Here is a 13,574-nt window from a genome sequence, read left to right on the forward strand (position 1 = left end):
TGATACTCAGGTACATAATTCGAATGATTTCCCATAATATAAACACTATTCGGGTACATAATTGAGTCAATAGTCGGGTACTTATTTTTTAAGCCAGTAAAAAAATAAGATCATTATTTCAATTTGTCTCCACCTTTTCATACTATTTATCCCCTTATGTAGAATAAAATTCTTATTCAAATTACTACTTTTCTTATTTTTCAAAATAAAAACACCTTCCACCAATATTCGCAGAACTACCATCAAATTGATCCTTGTTAAAGCATAAAAAAGTTCAAAATCTTTGAAATAAAAACTGTTATTGAGTATAAAAATTCAAAACGCTGAGGAAAGCAAAAACCATATATGCTAAGTGATGGCAAAAAAAAATTAAAATATTACTATTTTAATAAATAATTACGAATATATAGTTGTTTCAAAACTATTTACGGATCTATTGTACTCATTCACGCTCAAATTATGCGTGACAATTCACATCTAAGTTAGGCGTGACTCACAAGGATTCACGCCTAATTTAGGCATGACTCGTTTGGTGTTGACACGTGACACAAAAAAGTCAATTTACGAACCGTAAAATTTTGAAAAGCCATAACTTTTGACTCATGTATCAAAATCAGGTAAAAAAAATTTTGATTCCACAAAACTTTTTGTGATCTACGCAATGACACATCATTTGACATATTTTATCTCTCATAAACATAGTTCAAATTTGCAATAATGGTATTATAAGAGCGTTTAAACTCAGAAGCCTCCGAATTATGGATTTGTGATTTAATATAAAAAATAAATAAAGATTTGATTTGTGATTTAAATTAAAAAAATCTAAAGAATTATTAATAATAAGGAAAAAAATAAAGATTTGATTTGTGATTTAAAATAAAAAATCAATTTGAAAAATTTGTATTAATAAAGGAAATAATTAAATAAATATTATAAATCTCTAAGGAAGAAGGATTTTTTTGAACTGTGTTTGTAAGAGATAAAATATATCAAATTAGATGTCATTGCGTAGATCTCAAAAATTTATGTGGAATCAATTTTTTTTTATCTTATTCGGATACCCGAGTCAAAAGTTACGGTCTTCTGAAGTTTTACGGTTAAACTGTTAACTTTTTATGTCACATATCAACAATAGACGAGTCCCGCCTAAATTAGGCGTGAATGCCTTGTGAGTCACCCTTAACTTAGGTGTGAATAGTTACGTCCAATTTAGGCGTGAATGAAGCTGCAAAGTAGAAAGCTAACGATAGCCAACGATTTTTTAATTTTTAATTTTTTTAAAAAAATATTTTAATTCCCCCCTCCTAAGTTATACTAGAAAGTTGCAAAGTAGCCAACGATAGCCCAGGTATTTAGAAAAATAAAGCAAAGGGAACAGTGACCAAAATGCCACTGTTTCCAATCTTTTTTACCTAAAAGACACGCCAACAATGTTATTTCCCAATCTGCCACGTGGACAAGTTCGCTAGGCAATGTAGCGAACTCTGCTTGCTGATATGTCACGTTCCTGGTGGTGCTCTTGGTAATATGTCTCAGAAAACTTCGATGCAAATTGATGTTGCCTGGCAATTTCCAAGGAGTGATGCAGTGAAGATTAATATGGATGGAGTAGCAAGAGGTAGTTCTAATCTAGCTGCTTGTGGTGGTTTGATTCGTAATGCCCAAGGGAGATGGTTGGGGGGGGTTTTCTTATAGATTGGGTTCTTGTTCCTCTTTCAAAGTTGAGCTGTGGGGTGTTCTTCGGGGTTTGGAGTTGGCTTGGAGAGAGGGGAATCGCAACATAATTATCAAAAGTGATTCATCCAGTGTGATCACTGTGCTTACCATAAATGGTGCAACAGTCCGTGAGTGTCATTTGATAGCTCGAATACGGACATGGTTAAACAGATGCTGGTCCGTTAAACTCTTGCATACGTATAGGGAAGGGAATGTTTGTGCTGAATGGATGGAAAATTATATCCTGGATTTGGAAGATCACATTCCGTTTAAAATTTAACGTGATCCTCCTCCTGGCATTCAGAATCTGTTGTTTGGTGATTTAACTGCTGTCGGTAGATTTAGGACAGTAGTTTGTAGGTTTTAGTTTGTTTTGTCTGTTTGTTGGGCTTAGGCCTTTTGTTTACCAAAAAAAAAATATTAAATATATTTATTTATAAGTTGAAAATATAGTGTTAAATATTAATTGTGTGATATTATTTATTGATTACCCATTATTAAACAATATTAATTGTGAATGTAAATTTATTTAGGGTAGAAAACTTAGGTTAGAAGCATTAGTAATTGTATCATATTAATTTTTTAATAACATTAATTGTGTGATATTATTTATGCATTATTTAATAAAATTAAGTAATATTTAATTATGCACATTTTTCTATGTATATTAATGTTGTAATTTTTTATTAATTAATATTTATTTATGAATTATAGAATATTGTCCAGATGTTTGATATTTAATTATTTCTTAATAATTAGAATTTAGTTTTTACATATTATAATTTTGTAATTGTAATATAATTGTTTTTGTAAATAGACCGATGGACCAGCACGACCCGCATCAGACTTTCATCGACTCGGGTCCATCCGACCGTACTCTCCTTGTGTTGCTGGAGAAACCCATTTCCACTCATGTGTGGAACTCATCGGATGACCCATCCGTACGTGATCGTGTCCTTAATGTTAGGCATGCTGCAACACATGATCACCTGGATATATCGGAGGATATCGAGTCGTACCTTAAGCAGGCTGGATTTTATCATGTTGCGCGTTTGCGCAACCACGAGGTTAGTGAAAATTGTTTTTGTATAAGCTGCATTCATAGTTGAATGTTTTATAAATTTTGGTAAATTATTACTGTTTCGTAAACATATTGATCACTCGTTGATATCGGCCGTGGTTGAGAGATGGCGGCCTGAGACGCGTACATTTCATATGCTGATGGGTGAGGTGACAATCACCTTAGAGGATGTTCACCATCTGCTGGGGTTGCCCACGGATGGGGAGGTTATCTGTGGCCGCGCTGGAGGCCATCCTTTCCAGCAGATGATTACAGATTTGTTGGGAGTTCAACCTAGGCGACAACGAGATTTTCATAAGAACCAGTTGTCGCTGACATTTCTTCGTCAGAGATTTTTGCATTACGCAGACCATGCTGGCACTGAAGCTGATCGGATGAGATACATGTGTGCCTTGATCCTGCGCATATTGGGGGGGATTTTATTCGTTGAGACTGCATCCAGCTTCGTCCCGGCCTGATATTTATTAGTCTTCGATGATTTCCAGCGGACGGGGACATTTTTTTGGGATTCTGTCGTACTTGCTACCTTGTGCAGGGAGTTATGCAAGGTCACAGAGCCCGGTCGATTCGATGTGCTTTATTGCTGCAGTTGTGGGCATGGACGCGGTTCCCTACCATCTCACCTGGTGTCCCTAAGGTTACTGATCCCGACGCTATATATGGAGTCAGGTAATTGTTTGTTTGCATTATCATGTTTTTATTCCAATTTGGATATTGTCTTTGTTGTATAACTGCTTATTATGTCCATTATATAAATTGGTAATCTTGTTTGCGCAATTTTTTTGCAGGTTTAACATTTATACGTCGAGACAGTTCGTCTACTCTCACATCAGACGCTACCGTCATCATATTGACGTTATGCCCAGCCGCAGGATACGGTGGAGGCCTTATGATGGATTCCCAGCACATCTGCTGTCAGGCGTCGAGTCGCGCAGATGGTTAGCTATATGTCCACTCATACACTACCAGGTTGTCGTGTACCAGCAGCCTGATCGAGTACTGCGACAGTTTAGATACAGGTCGCCAATCACGAGCGATCCATTACCATGTTCCGAGCTGCTGACTGTCACCCCTACTGGTAAGGGTGACGTGGACTGGAAGGACCGCCACAGTCTGTATATAGCGTAGTGGCATTCGAGAGATGCCCTTGTTGTACAGGGACTTCAGGCTAACACATCCGATGGACACCTCTCTGTCAACATTACTTACATCCAGTGGTTTTTCTGACATACTCGTAGGTGGATGACTCAGAGATCGGCGGTTCATTCCCATATGGTATGCATTTAGGTTTCATATTATACATATTGTTGAGTGATTTTATCGTCGACAAATTAATTTAACATATTTTACTGTGTTCTACATCGCAGAGTGACCGTATGGAGACTGTTGCTCACATGTCATCGGACGAGGCAAGGGGAGCATTCACATACCGTCAGATATACGACGAGGCGCTTCAGGCTCTGTCTTCCTTTGCTGAGTTTGGTAGATTGACAGACCCTAGAGAGCCTGCACCTCCGCCTACAGCAAACTAGGTGCATGTCAGACACGTGGCACACCTAGTTCGCTTTAAGGGGCAGCGAACTTGCCAAAGCTGTCAGCATTTATTGCAGTCAAGTTCGCTACTTCAGGTGTGCACCACCAGGAACGTGACACATCAGCAAACATAGTTCGCTACATTGCCTAGCGAACTTGTCCACGTGGCAGTTTGAGAAATAACACTGTTAGCATGGCATATAGGTAAAAAAATTGGGAACAGTGACAAAATGGTCACTGTTCCTAAAGCAAAGCATTGTTCCAAAAAAAACAAGCAAAAATTCCTCGAACTTACATCTTGAATATGGATGGAAAAAAATTATTCTTTTGAATCTAAACCCACATTCAAACTTCGAAGTGTGCATGGCAATAATATTAATGAGGCGGCAGCACAGTGCACAAATCTAGAATTACATCTCCACAAAATAGTCAGTAATGGGACAATTACCTATCTACAACAACAAACCAAACAGACATATAACAGTACTAAATGGGAAAATCCCTACCGGGATATATTATTTTATCTATTTATTTTTATGTTTATTTTATCTATCATTTTTCAACACCGTTAGATAAGAATCTCAAGAGAAGAGATAAATGTTAAAAGTCAATTAAGATTCTTATTTAATGGTTTTGGAGAGTGATAGATGAGGTAAACATAAAAAAATAAGTAGATACAATAACCTATCCCTAAAACAACAAACCAAATTACATATAACAATACTAAATTAATAAAGAGAAAATATTTTCTCATGTTGTCGGAGACATCTTACATTATGTCATAGAGATAATCATACGGAACGATGCCAACCTTTTATAAAAAATAATAATAATAAAACTAAAGGGACCTACATATTTATCTTTATGACATGAGACAAGATATCTCCAATAACATGAGATTAATAAATCTCATTAATAAACACTTAAACAGTCACGCAGTATATATCACCCACGAAAAAGTAACAATCCAGCAGTTTAGTGATCCCTTATCCATGGACCTTGCTTCCTTTGGCAACTGCTAGCACTTTTTTCCCATAAATATGACTATGTAAATTTCCATAATTGGATAAAATGGTATTCCGAAGGCTTTTATGCAGAAGACCCTGCAATAAACATAAAAAGATAAAAATGATTAAGCATATATGTGAAAGTAATTTTTACAGAAACAAGCTCTGAATCAAAACATCAACAATTGTTAAGAGTATGTGCGGTATTTTATGATTTAGAACATGCTTCTTTGCCTGATATAGATATTAAAGCAGGAGAAGAAATAAAGGATGACAAATATTAAACACTAAAGAATGCTAGCAAGAGCACTTATTGATCTGTATTAAAAAACATTCTACAACATAATTGGAATTTTCATAAAAAGTTTCTTATTATGAGGGGAAAACACAAATTAAAAAAATTGATGAAATAAAAAAGAAATATATAATAATACAAACCGTGGAGAAATTCAGTGCTTTCTGAGCAACAAAATTTCCGTAAGGATGCTGAAGAACATTCAAGAATTCACGGCTATCTATAATCTCCCGAATTATAATAGCAGCATCCTCTCCAGAAAATTGCAAGAGATCTTCCACCACATGGCTACCAAACTTATTCATAGATAATTGAACATATTTTCCGCGAAGTCCTGATATTATTGATGCATTTACCGTAGGCATCTTCATTCCAACTAAAACCTTCACCGCATAGTTCCTATTTGGGCATAAAGAAAGAAATTATTAAATATTAAAAATTAAAAACGAAGGAACATTCAAACTAAAATAAATATACAAAATTTACAAGCTGAAAGTTCAAAAAATGAATGAAGAATACTATGATAATCTACATTGTTATAATTCTTTTGAATAAATAATAATAAAAATCCCTGACTTGTTTCATTTTCATGTACGAAAAAGAGAAAGAAAAAAACCTTATTCTTCATGTAGTTGATCGTAGCTTTTTTTTTTTTTTTTTTTTTGTCTTACTAGTAACATAATATTCTTTATTAGTAATTTTTAAAATTAGTTAGTAATCAAACTTTTAGACACTTGGGGAGAACCCAAATTTTTTATTTATTCGAAAATCACGATTTTCAGGAATATGGTGATAAATTGAGTTTTCGGAAAATATTATAAAAAGGTTATTTGGTAGGCTAAAATATTCCAAGGAATATTGGATTAATTTTCTTAATACTATGTTAGGTTGTATTAAGTTTTCCCTTGTCATGGGAATCCTAGAATATCATCCTCTTTAGAGAATGGTATTCTTAAATGGTATTTTAGAAAATTTCACACACAAAATAAAAATTCAAAAAAATTAGATTTCTGGATAAAATTTAAAAATCTTGTATTAAACGTGGGTAAATAAGATTATTATCTTTAATTTCCCAAAAATCTTAAAAAAAAAAAATTCTATCAAACACCCTTTTACAAAAAAAGTTATCCCAAAAAATAAATAAAAAATAGTTAGTTACAACTAATCATATGAAGGTGTAAAAGCACGCGGAATGGATCCTCTCATATGAAAAAGTGATCCTCTGATCATGTTATTTGATCACAACCACTCATTGATGATGAGATAAAAGAGAGAAAAATGTATAATTTTTAAATGAGTGATTGTGATCAGATAACATGATCACATAATCACTTTTGCACATGAGAGGATCCAAAAGCAGCAGAGAATAGGGGTGGTAAACAAACCAGGGGCCTTTGGCTCGGCTCGTGAAGGCCTGAACTTACATGTTTGAAATTGGTTATTGAAACCAGGCTTGGACTTGTATAAAAACTCGTTTAATAAAAAGGCCTGAGGCTCCAATTCAAAAGCTCGGCCTTGGAGCCTCTGAGGCCGACCTAGTATATTAATTTTTATTTTTATTTTTATTTTTTATTTTTTATACTACTTGTAATAGTCCCTTCTCTCTCCTCAATCCATTTCACCCCTTTTTTTGGTTAAAAAGATTTTTTGAATAATTTTGTTCTATATTATGCTGTTTGGATATACATTGAATTTATGAATATTTATGAAATTACTAGTGTTGTTGATTGTATATTTTGTTTGGATAAAATTTTGTTGTCTTATTTTTTTTTAAACAGGCTAACAGGTCAAACCAGACTTTTATTTTTTGTAAATAAGACAGGCCAAGGTCGATAATTATATTCGTAAGAGATAACAGGCTAGGTCAGACTGACACATTTAAATACAGGCTTAGCTTTTTAAGATCAAAGCTCGGCCGGTTAACACCAGACAACATCGTTGCCCTTTCAAATACGGGATGCAAATAAATTACAAAATAAGCAATAAAATATAACGAGCAGTTTTTGAGAGTTGGAAGTCAAACCCATATTTATCTTCTGCTAAGACTGCAGCATTGACTATAATTTCTTTAACCAGCAGAAATATAGCTTGTACCCGATCAACATGGCCCAGACAATTTTGAATAGCAGTAGAACCGCTTTTATCTGTTGCAATATCAATGCAATTCATTGCAACTTCATCCAAAATAACCTGAATGAAAAATCGTCAATTAAAAATTGGATGAAAAAAAAAAGGTCTTATTCATGTTCACTTGTGTGACATAATCAGTATTATTATAATTAATTAACTGCAATGTTGAAATAAATACAATCTCTTGTATCCATTCTAGGATGTGTAAACAAGTTTTTTTTTTTTTTTTGCAATGTAAGAACAATTACATATGTAATGTAATCAAAAGAAGCACAAGAATGGGATATTATTATTGTGTGCATTACTTTTTGATATGCTGGTGGGAAAAGCTTCACACAGTGCTCAATGACATTAGCACCATTATCATTTTTCACCAATATGACAATGATGGGATGAAATGCACATAAAACTGCATATAATTTATCTTGGGTTTCAACATTCAGCTCCAGCATTCTCTGCATTGCCCGACTCCTATATCATACCAAGAAAATTAGAACGCAAGGAATTCCATAAAATTCAATAAAGAATTTTAAAATTTCAAAGAAAATTAAGAAATATTAAATGTAATGGTACCCGTATTTGTCTACGCAGACATATTTCAGTTTCTGCATATCTTGGATAATCAATGAAAAAATTGCATCTTTCTGATCCACAGTGACAGTCCTTGCCTCAAAAATCCTCTGAACTACGTGATTGCCAAAAGGGTGTCTCATTAGCTCATGCAAATGATCCTTCACTTCAGAGAGGATCATTCCAATTTCCTCAGGGGTCCCCACATCAATCTTCCTCTGCAGTAAACGACAACCATATTGATCCTCTGCCATTGAAACCACCCTTCTCCTCACACCTTCAAGTGAATTAAAATTACAACGACCCACTTGTGATTGTGAGCGTTGCATCATTAACCTGTAACATTCTAATAACCTAACTCTATTCCAATTAGGATATTCAAATGAATTTCCCATCCTCCAATCTGGGGCAGCAGCAGCAGCAGCAGCAGCACGCATCCTTAAACTACTCAAATAGCAATCTTCTTGAACAAAAACATTGGTCCCCAAATCACGGGAATAGTGATTCGTGGACAAGTTAAGTCCTTTCATAGCAGACTCAATGGCTTCTACACCAACAGTAGGGTTAACAGTGTTCTGAATCTGATTCAACCAATAAGACTCAGAACTCTGAACTTGGTGCAGATTCCATGGGCGAAAGGGATAAGGGGTTTCCACCACGGTGCCGTTTTGAGCACCGCGATTTTGAACAGAAGGATCAAGAATGATGGGTTTGAGATGATTATTGTTAGGGAACATTGTGGAATCTCTGCGTTCCATTGAAAGAGAAAAAAAATACAGAAAAAACACAAACTATGGAAGCAGAAGAACGAGTTGAAGAAAAAGCGGGTTGTGTTTGAATTTATATAGAAACTATTCATGAGAGTCCTGGTTTATCAAGGAATTATAGGAATTGATGTTGATAGAGATTTCAAGATTTGATCACGTACAAATCTCTTTGGACTTTTATTTTATTTTATTTTATTTTTTTCATGCAGGGAAAGCTTTTAATTTGAATATTTGATTGGTAGGTGGATCCCACTTATACTAATTTGTCATTCCTGCAATAGCAATAACAGAAAACAATTATCTTTTAATGGCATTATCATCTCTCCTTAAATTTGAATTTTTTTAAATGCATTGATTTGGATATTCTTCCGAAATACTTTTAAAATACACCGTTTTGTTTTCAGCTACCATAAATTTATGACTTGGTCAGAAGACAATCTTAGTATAAATTAGGAAATTGTATTCCCGGCCTTTAAAGCCACAAACAAAACAAATAAAATGCTTGAATAACATAAAAAAAGGGGTCTTTAATTTCTTTACTTGATTGGAAAAGAGCGTTAGAATTCTCAATCAAATACAAATAAAAGGGAAAATTGCCTGATTGTCGCATGTGATAATAAAAAGATACTAGTATATTACTCGTGCGATGCACGGGAAAAAAAGATCAATTTTTTGTCGTTCGCTGTGGTTGGTTAATCGCACTGCAAATCTTATACTTACAAAAAAATTGTGTTGCTATCGTATTCTATATTTCAGTTGAAAAAAATTACAGCATTGAATTATAAAAGAAGAACAATAAAATATGCTATCAGATTTAGGAATTTATTATTAAAGGAGAAGAATGAAATTTTAATTTAACTATAAAAATGTGTCAGTGGGCAAATTTGTATTTACAAAAATTAAAATCAGATTTAGGAATTTAATCATAAAAGAAGAAGAATGAAATTTTAATTTAATTATAAACATGTCTTGGCGGGCCGGCCCTTCGGGCCGAGCCCAGTTTGTCACCTCTAATTATTTGCATGTAATAGGTTGTTATATTTATCCACAAAAAAGACTCTAGTTGCGTCTAGGTTTTTATATTTTATCTCACAGATGAACTTTCATTTATTATAATTAGATATACGAAATAATAAAAATAGTTATTTTTTTGTAAGGATTTGTGTCATTAATATTTGAAATTTTAAGAATATGTATTTACAAAAATTGAAATCTGAATTAGAAATTTAATTATAAAAGAATAATAGTGAAATTTAATTTAATTATAAAAATATGTTGGCATGCGGGACGGGCAGGCCCTTTGGGCCAAGCCCAATTTGCAACATTTAACTATTAGAATTTTATTTAAATAATTATTTTATTGCAAGGATTTGTGTCATTAGTATTTTTAAATTTTACATATTACAACAATTAAAATTAGATTTAGGAATTTAATTATAAAAGAAGAACAATAAAATTTTGATTCACTTATAAAAATGTGTTGGTGGGCCGAACCTCCGGGCCCAGCCCAGTTTGCCACCTCTAACTATTAGCATGTAATAGATTTTTATGTTTATCCACACAAAAAAGGCTCTTATAGTTGCGTCTAGATTTTTATATTTTATCTCACAGATGAACTTTCATTTATTATAGTTAGATTTACAAAATATTAAATTATTATTTTTTTGCAAAGATTTGTGTCGTTAGTATTTGGAATTTTATAAATTTATATTTACCAAAATTGAAATCTGAATTAGGAATTTAATTATAAAAAATGAATAGTAGAATTTTAAATTAATTATAAAAATGTGTTGGTAGGCAGGGCGGGCCCTCTGGGCCAAGCTCAGTTTGTAACCTTTAACTATCAGCATTTTATGTAAATAATTATTTTTTTGCAAGGATTTGTGTTATTAGTATTTTGAATTTTACAAATTTGTATTTACAAAAATTAAAATCAGATTTAGGAATTTAATTATAAAAGAAGAAGTATGAAATTTTAATTTACTTATAAAAATGTGATATGTTTTTATATATTTATCCACACAAAATTGTTCTTATAGTTGCATCTAGATTACTATATATCTATATTTTTTACAGTAGCCTTTCAATCGACTCTTTGTGGTCTGTGTATTTGTGACATATATAAGAGATAAAGAGATGAAAAATATTTGAGTTTGTACGTTTAATATTTTATCAAACACTTTATAGTTGAAGTTGAATAAGGTAATATCAAAAGACCATTCATTAGTTTATTAATATAATAATAAATATTATTAATAGACTTAACAAAATATTATTAATAGGCTCAATAATTTTCGATGGAGAAAGTTGTGGTATTATTAATAGGCTTAACAATTTTTCATGCAGAAAATAGTAAGAAACATTAAAATAGTATGTGAAATACTTAAGTGCTAACATTTTTTTACGATGCAAGAGTTGGATGGTCACTGAATAATCGTTAATTTTTATAGTGATTAAATTTTTATAATTTTTTTTACGGAATGATAGGTGTCATTTTTTATTTAAATTAAAAATTAAAATTCTTTTGTATTTTTTATTCAATATTCTTTTGAAAATATACCAATATCTTGGTCGTCTTCCCCGTAATAAACCAATATTGTAAGAACCCACACCACTAATTAAGAAAATTAATTAGATAATTATGAGATAATTTCATAATTGACCCTAATAATTATTATGAGGCTTTAGTAATTATAGTAAGTGAGTAATAATGTTGAAAGTCGCTTTTCTGACGAAAAGTGCAAATACCGGTTATGCTAGTCGGTATAAAATGCGTACCGAAAAAGTATCCCAGAAAACTATAATAAATGCATGAATATTCCTAGAATAATATGTAGGACTTTTAAAACAAGTTTCAAGTCAAAATAATGAGAACTGGTGTCAGAACTGATACTGGCTATGGAAAAGCGCGTACCGGAAAGGTGCTCCGAAAAATAAAATAAAAATATGATAAATCTTAGAAAAATGATTAGGTTCAAAATCTAAAATTTGAGATTAAAATGTTAAGCGTAGCTATTTTCGTTAATACTGTGTGTTTAATTTTAAGTGAGCTATAAATACTCACTTTGGCCCAAAACCCTAGGCCACATTTTATCCAACGTGAGTCACTTGCTGAAGCTCTCAATCAGCCACCCTCTCCTCCTTTCGAACTTGAGTTTTCTCTTTAGAATCTCCCCAAGGTCTCACCTTTCCTTTGATTCTTCCTCTTTAGAGTTGTAAACACTGTCTTGTTGGGAATTGTGAGGGAGTGTGGTGTAGCCTTTTGAGTGTTTGCTGCTGCCTTGGGTGGTTGAGGGCTGAGTTGTTGAGTCTTGTGGAGGGAGCCTTGTTCTTGTTCTTTGAGGCTTCAAGAAGCCATTTTGATGGTGAAATGTCAAAGCTTGTTGTTGATTTTCGTAGTCTTGGTGGGTCAGAATCTATGTGTTGTGTAGAGGACCCCTTGTGTGCCTCATTTTCGGATTTGTGGTGCATTAGAGGTATACTTGATCGTAACTCTTGTCATTTTGATGTTTTAAGCTTGTTTAAGCAATTAAAAATCATAACTTGAACCATTTGATAAAAGGAATGTGTTTCTGGGTTCATATCATGTTAATAAACATCTGTTTAAGGAGTTCTTGGACTCCAGATCGAGTTTGGATCATTGGAGGTCGATTTTACCTTTAAAACTCAGTTTTCTGCATTCTGTCGAAGAAGTATTCGAATACTTTTTGGGAAGTATTCGAATACTTTTCTGGGAAAATGCAGTAATCGAATACTTCACGAGACAGCAGCGACCTAGTTTAGTAAATTGAGTGAGGTTTGGACCTATGTGAAGCTAACACATAGGGCTACAACCATATAAATTTTCAAATCCATTTGATAAGTGTATTTCTCTCAGTGTATTTTTGAAGACGAGACTCTATTGCTGGAAATTCAGCTTGTTGTAGGAACTTTGCAAAAATCATAACCGAAGTTATACAACTCTGATTGAGGCATAAGATATGTCGTTGGAAAGCTTGAGGTGTCTAGTTTAACATAGTAAGATATTAGAGTATTTGATAAAGATTTGCAACATTAATTTTAATTGGTAGTCGAATACCCCTTGCAGGAAAGCAACGGGATACTTTTCTGGGAAGAAAAGTATTCGGATACCTTTGAAAGAAGCAGTATTCGAATACTGGAAAGTATTGAAAGACAGGAGGTTTGGTATTCGGATACGGTAAGTTATTCGGATATGGGGAAAAGTATTCGGATACTTGGTAGTATTTGAATACTTAAATGAAAGTAATCGTATACTTTCTGGATAGTTGGAGTATTCGAATACTACTCGTGGAGTATTCGAATACCTCCTGCAGAAAATGCATAAAATGACTTATAATGAGATGGAAAGCCTTAATCACTTTAATGTAACCTTGATAGATGGTTATTGATGATTACTTACTGTATAAACAGATTATGATTGTACTGTTTGCGGGCTTTGAGCTAGTGTGGACTCT

The 13,574-nt window shown here is 33.2% G+C and overlaps 1 protein-coding gene across 1 annotated transcript; it reads right to left on the minus strand.

Moving 5' to 3' along the window:
• Positions 1-4,740: 4,740 nt before the first annotated feature.
• Positions 4,741-9,090, minus strand: LOC133305969 (pumilio homolog 12-like). The gene is made up of 6 exons (XM_061506237.1): positions 8,336-9,090; positions 8,068-8,233; positions 7,656-7,822; positions 5,776-6,031; positions 5,329-5,433; positions 4,741-4,782 (listed from the first exon to the last, which is right to left on the minus strand). Exons 1-6 carry the CDS (start codon positions 9,088-9,090, stop codon positions 4,741-4,743), a joined length of 1,491 nt encoding a protein of 496 aa, XP_061362221.1.
• Positions 9,091-13,574: the final 4,484 nt, after the last annotated feature.

The sequence above is a fragment of the Gastrolobium bilobum genome, unplaced genomic scaffold (assembly GCF_033153095.1).
Source record: "Gastrolobium bilobum isolate Gb01-03AN ecotype WA unplaced genomic scaffold, APGP_CSIRO_Gbil_v1 utg20640, whole genome shotgun sequence".
NCBI classification, from domain to species: Eukaryota; Viridiplantae; Streptophyta; class Magnoliopsida; order Fabales; family Fabaceae; genus Gastrolobium; species Gastrolobium bilobum.

Bases quoted from the DNA above. Each gene is read 5' to 3' on its own strand.
- LOC133305969 (XM_061506237.1), bottom strand. From the start codon at position 9,090: ATGGAACGCAGAGATTCCACAATGTTCCCTAACAATAATCATCTCAAA. The intron at 5,434-5,775 runs GTTTGTATTATT...TGTTTATTGCAG, and splicing joins AAGCACTGAATTTCTCCACG to GGTCTTCTGCATAAAAGCCT. The intron at 4,783-5,328 runs GTCCATGGATAA...TTGTTGTTGTAG, and splicing joins CAGTTGCCAAAGGAAGCAAG to ATAGGTAATTGTCCCATTAC.